The following is a 9,994-nucleotide window of genomic DNA, read 5'->3' on the forward strand; positions in this document are numbered from 1 at the left end:
CCCAGGCTTGTTCATCTTTATAGGTTTGGCTGAGGTCTCAGCGCTGCAGGAGCGAGACGCGGGAGTAGGTGGCTGTCTGTTCCACCCGGCCTTATAATCCGACCCCTCCTCCCTTCTGCGCGCCACCCCCCTACTGCCAGGGCCCCACCCTCCCGCAAGGGGTGCCCTCCCAGCACCTGAGCCCGGGGGTTAAACTGTGACCCTCAGCAGCCTCTTCTGTTACAGGCAGGCGAGGCCCAGGGGCTCCCCATTTGGCTCAATTACACCCATCTGGAAGCATCTGGTCAGCATTTGGGAATGGCTTAACCAGTAACTGTGCAATTAGAGGCACTAGGAAGCATTGGGACAGAAACCAAGAACTGCCAGTCCAGTTACTACATACAAATGTACCAAATTACTAACACTGCAGAAATACAAAGGATCATGAGGTATTACTACAAGCAACTCTATGCCAATAAAATGGACAACCTGGAAAAAATGGACAAATTCTTAGAAAACCATAACCTTCCGACACTGAACCAGGAAAAAATAGAAAATATAAACAGACCAATCACAAGCACTGAAATTGAGACTGTGATTAAAAATCTTCCAATAAACAAAAGCCCAGGACCAGTTGGCTTCACAGGCAAATTCTATCAAACATTTGGAGAAGAGCTAACACCTATCCTTCTCACACTCTTACAAAATATAGCAGAGAGAGGAACACTACCCAACTTATTCTATGAGGCCACCATCACCCTGATACCAAAACCAAACAAAGATGTCACAAAGAAAGAAAACTATAGGCCAATATCACTGATGAACATAGATGCAAAAATCCTCAACAAAATAGGAGCAAACAGAATCCAACAGCACATTAAAAGGATAATACACCATGATCAAGTGGGGTTTATCCCACGAATGCAAGATTCTTCAATATACGCGAATCAATCAATGTGATACACCATATTAACAAACTGAAGTAGAAAAACCATACAATCATCTCAATAGATTCAGAAAAAGCTTCTGACAAAATTGAACATCCATTTATGATAAAAACGCTCCAGAAAGTAAGCATAGAGGGAACTTCTCTCAACATAATAAAGGCCATATGACAAACCCACAGCCAACATCGTTCTCAATGGTGAAAAACTGAAACCATTTCCACTAAGATCAGGAACAAGACAAGGTTGTCCACTCTCACCACTATTATTCAACATAGTTTTGGAAGTTTTAGCCACAGCAATCAGAGAAGAAAAAGAAATGAATCCAAATTGGAAAAGAAGTACAGATGACATGATACTATACATAGAGATGACATGATACTATACATAGAGAATCCTAAAGATGCTAACAGAAAACTACTAGAGCTAATCAATGAATCTGGTAAAGTAGCAGGATGCAAAATTAATGCACAGAAATCTCTTGCATTTCTATACACTAATGATGAAAAATCTGAAAGAGAAATTAAGGGAACACTCCCATTTACCACTGCAACAAAAAGAATAAAATACCCAGGAATAAATCTACCTAAGGAGACAAAAGACCTGTATACAGAAAACTATAAGACACTGAAAAAAGAAATTAAAGATGATACAGATAGATATACCATGTTCTTGGATTGGAAGAATCAACACTGTGAAAATAACTATACTACCCAAAGCAATCTACAGATTCAGTGCAATCCCTATCAAACTACCAATGGCATTTTTCACAGAACTAGAACAAAAAGTTTTCACAATTTGTATGGAAACACAAAAGACCCCGAATAGCCAAAGAAACCTTGAGAAAGAAAAACTGAGCTGGAGGAATCAGGCTCCCTGACTTCAGACTATATTACAAAGCTACAGTAATCCAAGACAGTATGGTACTGGCACAGAAACAGAAATATAGATCAATGGAACAGGATAGAAAGCCCAGATATAAACCCATGCACATATGGTCACCTTATTTTTGATAAAGGAGGCAACAATACACAATGGAGAAAAGACAGCCTCTTCCATAAGTGGTGCTGGGAAAAATGGACAGCTGCATATAAAAGAATGAAATTAGAACACTCCCTAACACCATACACAAAAATAAACTCAAAATGGATTAAAGACCTAAATGTAAGGCCAGACACTATAAAACTCTTAGAGGAAAACATAGGCAGAACACTCTATGACATAAATCACAGCAAGATCCTTTTTAACCCACCTCCTAGAGAAAAAGAAATAAAAACAAACAAATGGGACCTAATGAAACTTAAAAGCTTTTGCACATCAAAGGAAAACAGAAACAAGACGAAAAGACAACCCTTAGAGTGGGAGAAAATACAAATGAAGCAACTGACAAAGGATTAATCTCACAAATTTACAAGCAGCTCATGCTGCTCAATATCAAAAAGACACACAACCCAATCTAAAAATGGGCAGAAGACCTAAACAGACATTTCTCCAAAGAAGATATACAGATCGCCAACAAACACGTGAAAGGATGCTTAACACCACTAATGATTAGAGAAATGCAAATCAAAACTACAGTGAAGTATCACCTCACACCAGTCAGAATGGCCATCATCAAAAAATCTACAAACAATAAATGCTGGAGAGGGTGTGGAGAAAAGGGAACCCTCTTGCACTGTTGGTGGGAATGTAAGTTGAGACAGCCACTATGGAGAACAGTATGGAGGTTCCTTAAAAAACTAAAAATAGAACTACCGTACAACCCAGCAATCCCACTACTGGGCATATACCATGAGAAAACCATAATTCAGAGTCATGTACCACAATGTTCATTACAGCTATATTTACAATAGCCAGGACATGGAAGCAAACTAATTGTCCATCAACAGATGAATGGATAAAGAAGATGTGGCACATATATACAATGGAATATTACTCAGCCATAAAAAGAAACAAAACTTAGTTATTTGTAGTGAGGTGGATGGACCTAGAGTGTCATAGAGTGAAGTCAAGTCAGAAAGAGAAAAACAAATACCGTATGCTAACACATATATATGGAATCTAAAAATAAAAAAAATTGGTTATGAAGAACCTAGGGGGAGGACAGGAATAACATGCAGACGTAGAGAATGGACTTGAGGACACGAAGAAGGGGAAGGGTAAGCTGGGACAAAGTGAAAGTGGCATGGACATATATACACTACTAAATGTAAAACAACTAGTGGGAAGCAGCTGTGTAGCACAGGGAGATGAGCTCAGTGTTTTGTGACCACCTAGAAGGGTGGGATAGGGAGGATGGGAGGGAGACGCAAGAGGGAGGGGATATGGGGATATATGTATATGTAGAGCTGATTCACTTTGTTATAAAGCAGAAACTAACACACCATTGTAAAGCAATTATGCTCCAATAATGTTTAAAAAGAAAAGCATATGCAAACTGACAATGTATTTAGCTCCTGCTCTAATGAAAGAGATATTTCTCATCTCTCCAAATCCTGTGGAATTGATTAGAGAATGGTACTATGTGTGTACGTCTATATTTGATATCTTTGGTTGAAATTTTCAGTGGAGATAGCCTGTTAAAGATAGAACATGTCTACGAAAACCAACTTGCTCACTGGTAATTTGGTACACCCCCCTGGTATTATTCAAGTTGTGTGTGTGAATAAAAGCTTTCCCCCTATTAAACAACAGAAAAAAGTACCAAATTAACATGTACGTCTTAGTAATGTCAAATATATTTCAATCAAAAAACAGCCTGTCTCCACCCTCGTGGAAAGACCATCACACAATTGCGACAAGTATAAGCACAGAGAGTACAAGTATAAGCACAAGTATGAAGTGTGAATTTGGGATCAGAGAAGTCTGAGGTGGGAGGAGCAGCAGGTGACCTGCCAGGCACTAGCTGAAGCTGGCTGGGGAATGCAGGTTTGAGCAAGTTGAGAGGTCGTGCTGCTGAGCAGGCAGAGAAAAGACAACACACAGGGTCTCCGATGCCAGGTATGGATACTGGTCTTGATCTTAATGGGAGATAGCCAAAAATTTCCATTTTCCAAAGATCTTAAACATAACTCAGAGAACAAATTAACTCATACCTACTAATGCTGCCAAAAGCAGTTCTTCAGATCACAGATTTCATAAGACTAATAAACTTTTTAAGATAATTTTACCGTTTTTTCCCATCAAAATCTTCAAGCAATTTGTGGACAGAGGACCCCTATGTACCCAACCAACACCCACTTCAATTATCAAAAGACAACCGACCCATCTGGACCATTTCTACCTAGTCACTTCCACTACTTTGTGTGCCTCGAAATAAATCTCAAGGTCAAAATCTTTATTACTGACAAGCTCAAGACAAGAGTACTTAGATCAATCTTTCCATAACTGGTCTCCCTTACGCCTTAATTTGCCTGGGATACACTTCCATTAACTCCTGTCTACTAAACTGTGTAGTGCCTAGTTTTGCTATCATAAACACAAAATTACCAGATGGATCCTGGTGACCTTTAGATAAATGAAAATCACCAGAGCAGGGAGTAACCTGACCATAGTATCTATCATATTGGGTCCCTAAGGAGATGGATCCAGGAATGTACATTTCTCAGGGATCCCAAGATGATTCCCACTAGAAGCTCAAAGAGTTTTTTAGGCCCTTACACAGGAACACTGTATATTTATTTCAGATTTAAGCAATATTGTTTATTCCACGGAGAAGGGGAAAATATCTATTATCAATTCCATTTACTCTAGAAAATCCTGAATTAACTGTTTTCTCAATCTCCTAAAATTGGTAAAGCATACAATGCATCTCTGTGGTGAGAAAAGACACAAAACATATTTTTGGCATATGGAAATTTATTACTATCCTGCTTTCATCATCAAAACTTATGATCTTGGTCTTTCCTTCTTGCCTTTATATAAGGCCAAAAGAGAGACATTGGCTACTTTGACAACCTTAAAGCGGACTCCAGGAATGTCACCAACAGCATGACCTTTGCGACCAAATCCAGCAACCAGAACTTCATCATTTTCCTGGAATAAAATCAACAGTTTACTTCTGGTGTAAGTGGCAATCACCAAAAATACCCATTTATCCTATAAACAACTGAGGGAAACAGCTGCTACCCCAGAAACAGAAACAGACTAAAACACTTACCTCAATAAAATTCAAACAACCATCATTGGGTACAAAGGCGGTGATTTTTTTGCCATTCTTGATTAGTTGAACCCTGACACACTTCCTGATGGCAGAATTCGGTTGTTTGGCTTCAACCCCTCTGAAACATAAACAGCATGTAACACAGTAAGTTGGCTTTCTGAAAAGGGACACATTTTAGTTCATTAAGCGTAAAACTTATTAGAAATTGTAGTATTCCTACCTTTTCAACATAATCCTAAATTGCTAAACTTAAACGAAGTTTTTCTTTAGTCTTAGTTTCATTAGACCAATAGGGGAAACTTCTGGCCTCTTTATAGTTGTAAAACACGAACCAAGAAATAGAGCTAGAAATCCTGGATTCAAATCAGTACCACTAAATTTGATGGGATCATTTCGTAAAGTCAAAAAACAGTTGAGTGCTTGCAAATTCATGTGGCTCAATCTTAGCTGTAGAACATCAGGCAAGAAACTTCTCCATATTAGTTTTCTCACCGGGAAAGATGTAATTGTAAAGATGAAATAGTTGATGGGTGCGAATTACTTAGAATAGTTTCCACACATATTAAGCTCTCATAATGTCCCTTGTTTCATTATCGCTACTTTCTCCCCTCCGATGCCACCCCAATTCCTTCCAAACTAATGTTGAAAGTTTAAAAACCTCTGGAAATTATTTAACTTCCCAAAAGACACAGACACATAAAAACCTAGAATTTACATCAAGCCTTCTTTAAGCGCATCTATCCCGAGTTACCATACTAAAACCATGAAGTAAACAGCGATGGACTTTCACTTACACTTTTTCAAGCACAATTCCCTTGGCATGGGAAGCACCTCCAAAAGGGTTGGCCTTCAGGGCTGTGCCCAAATGGGCTTTCTTGTACTGCTTATCATGCCACTTCTGGTCTCGTCGGTGGCTACGGAGCTTCCTGGCAGTACGAAGACCGCGACACTTGCCTAAAATTGAAAATCACCTTAGATGCCCAGTAAAAACACCCGAATCTTATTTTACATTATCTCAGGTACTAGCCTCTTCTAGACTACAGGCCGGTAGGCTCTGACATCACACCCTGGCCCTAATACGAACCGCAAAGTTTCCCTTGAACCATCTAAGACGTGGACACAAGCGCTCCAACAGGTGTGCTCTCCCCAACGAATGAAGCCCCGCGCCAAAGCTCGGGGGGAAGCGGCGCCCTCCCCAACGCCCCCGCGTCCCTCTCGAACTCCGGCTCCGCGGCCTCCGAGCAGCCCTGGCCCTTTCCCGCCCGGCCATGTGCCTGCGGCAGCGGCGCTCCCCCGGCGCTCCCCATCTGCACCCCACCGTGGCTCTCCCTCACCGTTCTGTTTCTATCTGCCCGCCCGTCCCCGAAACCCCAGTTTGCTCGCGCAGCCCCCTCACCCCGGCCCGGGACACCTCACCCATGCTGCCGGCGCCAGGGACCTGAGCGAAAGAGAGAAGCAGCGCAGGAAGGAACCACAAACCATCGCGAGCAAGCCCCGCCCAGATGAGGACCCTTGCGGCTGTCTGCGCAGCGCCTGGTCCGGCTGGTGCCTCGCGGTAGAAAACGAGAAGTCTGCACCACTTTCCAGAATCTGCGTCATGTTTAATTTGTGCGCAATTCAGAGATATCTAATTTGCACTGGGGTTTATTTCTTTTTATGTGAATGCCTTAGACAGAAGGAACAGGTACTACCAATCCCAGAAGCCTTTGCACGAGCCCCGCTCATGACGCAGGCGCCCTGGGCAAACCCACAGGGCGGGCTTTGTGGCGCTGGGTCGGAGGATGGAGAGGTCAGGCGTGTGGGTCTACGTGCTGTCGAGTGGAGGCCTTTTGCTTACAGTTTGGAAAATTAGACCTCGGAGCCTTAACTCCTACTCACAAGAAGCACAGTAAATTGAAAAATGTTTAGTGAAGCAAGGTGACGTAGTATTTAAAAACCCATGCTTTAGTGAGAGACCCGGCCTTAAACCTCAAAGCTGCCGTCTTGGTTGTGGAATCTTGGGTGATTCATTTAATTGAGTCTTTAAACTTCAGTTTCTCTTGGAGAATGAAATAGATATGAAAATTTTCTGGGATGTTGGTTCATTCCACAACTAGTTTTTAAAATGTATTCTCTGTTCCCGGCACTGTTCTAGGCACTTGAGGATACAACAGTTAACAAGAGAGTGAAGGTTTCTGCTCTTATAAAGTCTATATTCTAGGTACGAGAAGACAAAATATAAGTGTATTTAAAATAAAAAGATAGTTTTATATATGGATAAGGTGCTATAGAGAAAATGCAGTTGGTTAGGTGATAGTGACTTGGGGATGTAGGTGGCTACCTTGGGTAGGGTGGTGTTACAAGGTATCTCTGTGGCGATTACATTTGAGCTGAGATCCTAAAGAGAGGGAGCCATTCAGACAAGTGTATGGGTAAAACCTTCCAAGAAGAGGGATTCTCCATAAGTAGAATGGGCTGGTGCTTCTCAAGAACTGAGGGATCAGGGAGGGGGGAGCTGAGTGCTTGAAGAGTAGTGTGGTAATAGGTGAGGTTTGAGAGGTGCACAGGGTCATATGGAGCCTGTAGACCATGGTCAAGACTTTGTTTACTCTTCCTGTGATTGAATGCCTTTGGAAAGTTTTCAGCAGGGGAGTAACAAGATAGGGTTTATATTTTTTATAGTTTCACTCTGACTATTGTGAGGAGAAAAAAACTGTAAGATGAATCTGTGAAGCCAGTTGGGAGGGTGTTAACGCTACTTCAGTTGGGAGATGATACCCTTCTCAGTCCAAGGTGGTAAAAGTGGTTGGATTAGATTTACAGTTTGATGGTAGAGCCAACAGGATTTGCTCAGGACTGTAGGATGTGAGAGGGAAGTTAATTATGATTTGCGACCTGAGCAACTGAATGACTTGTGTTATTTACAGAATGGAAAATACTGGGAGAGGAGCAGATTTAGAAAGAGATATTAAGGGTGCTGTTAAGGATGCGTTAATTTTGAGAAGCTTGTTAGACTTCCAGGTAGGGATGTGAGGTGGGCAGTTGGATATACGGGTATGGTGTTCAGGAGAGTCATCAGTGAATAGATTGCATTGAAAGCCATGGCTCTGAGTGAGATCGTTTAGGGGATGACTGTAGGTGGAACAGAGAGAGGTTGGAGGCCTGAGCCTTAGGCACATGGAAACTTAGTGGTATGAAGAGAAGCAGATGAAGCGAAATAGACTGAGAAGGAGTGGCCAATGCCGTACTCTAATCAAAGCCAAGTGAAGAAGGTGGAAGTGAGCAAGTGTGAAGGAAGGGTAAGATGAGGACTGAGAATTGTATTTTGGATTTGGCAATGTGGAGGTTGTTGGTGCCTTTGTCAAGAGGGGATCCCGTGGAGTGGTGAAGATGTAAGCTTGATTGGGTTGGAGTCAGAATATGGGAGAGAAGGAACTATAGACAGCAATTATGGACAGTTTTTGCAAGGAGTTTTTCTATAATGTGCAGAGAAAGGGGGCCATATCTGGAGAGGATTGTGGAGCCAGGATGGATTTAAGAGGGCACATTTTATGACATTTTTGTATACTGATGGGATTATTCCAGTAGAGAAGTAAAAAATAGATAATTCATAGAGAAAAGGGATGACTGCATGAGCAAGTCCTTGAGTAGACTAGAGGGGTGCCTAAGTGGAGGAATTTTTTTTTTTTGGCTGCGCATGCGGCCTGTGTGATCTTAGTTACAGTCCAGGGATCGAACCTGCACCCCATGCAGTGGAAGCGCAGAGTCTTAACCACTGGACCACCAGGGAAGTCCCTAAGTGGAGGAGTTGACCTGAGGAATAATAACAATTTATCTACAGTAATAGAGAAGGCAGAGTATAGGGGTACAACTGCAAGTAAATTGGAAGATCTTTTGATAAGAAGACGTGGAACTTCTCTTTTGACTACTCTTATCTCAATGAAATTAGCAGGGTCATCAGTGAAGAGAAGGAGTAGGGAAAAGAGGTTTGAGTAGAGGGGGTAAGATGTGAAATCACGTAGGATAACAATGCTAGCATTAAATAGTACTTACTGTGTGCCACATATTTTATGTGCCTTACATATATTAACTCATTTAATTCTCATAATTCTGAAAGGTAAATACTTTTATTACCTCTTTTACTGAGGGATAGTGTCTTAATCCAGTCACACTACTGTAACAGAATACCATAGACTGGATGGCTTATAAACAGCAGAAATTTATTTCTCACAGCTCTGGAGACTGGAAAGTCCAAGACAAAGGTGCTGGAAGATTTGGTGTATGGTGGGAGCCCGCTTCGCGGTTCATAGACTCTTTTGCAATAACCTCAAGTGGCAGAAGGTCCAAGGCAGCTCTGGGGTTGCTTTTATTTATATTCTGTTTTTTTGTTGTTGTGTGTTTTTTTCCAGTTTTATTGAGATATATTTGACATTTTGGACCCTCCTTATAGGAGTACTAATCCCATTCATGAGGGCTCCACCCTCATAACCTAATTTACTCCCAAAGGCCCCCCACCTACTAATGCTATCACATTGGGGATTAGGTCTCAACATGAATTTTGCCTTCTAATTTAGAAGTGTGGGAGGATAGATTGACAAGAGAATGTAGGATTGTTGAACAATTTTGAGGACCCATTTGAAACCGTAGTTACAAAGTTACATCAGTTAGCATGGTTTTGTGTATTGTTCAGATTCATTCAGTGTAGTGACTGAGTAGGTAGAGAGTTAGCTTTTAACACGCCTGGGAGTGGGATCTAGTTAGGTGAATGTGATGGAGGAAGGGCAAGGGAGTTGAGAGTATAAGGAATCTCTCTTTCCATGAGATTGAAGCTGGAGGAGTAAAGAGCCAGAGATAGGCAAAACAGTTCTGAAGGCCTGGCCCTACCAGATATGAGAAATTTCTATGAGGCTAAGTAAGATAGTGCAGCATT

General features: G+C 41.7%; 1 protein-coding gene across 1 annotated transcript; it reads right to left on the reverse strand.

Moving 5' to 3' along the window:
• Window positions 1-4,761: 4,761 nt before the first annotated feature.
• RPS23 (ribosomal protein S23) lies at window positions 4,762-6,628 on the reverse strand. The gene is made up of 4 exons (XM_004325180.4): window positions 6,502-6,628; window positions 5,880-6,039; window positions 5,083-5,203; window positions 4,762-4,958 (listed from the first exon to the last, which is right to left on the reverse strand). Exons 1-4 carry the CDS (start codon window positions 6,503-6,505, stop codon window positions 4,812-4,814), a joined length of 432 nt encoding a protein of 143 aa, XP_004325228.1. The 5' UTR covers window positions 6,506-6,628; the 3' UTR covers window positions 4,762-4,811.
• Between the last annotated feature and the right edge of the window lie 3,366 nt (window positions 6,629-9,994).

This window comes from Tursiops truncatus, chromosome 3 (assembly GCF_011762595.2).
Source record: "Tursiops truncatus isolate mTurTru1 chromosome 3, mTurTru1.mat.Y, whole genome shotgun sequence".
Taxonomy (NCBI): Eukaryota; Metazoa; Chordata; class Mammalia; order Artiodactyla; family Delphinidae; genus Tursiops; species Tursiops truncatus.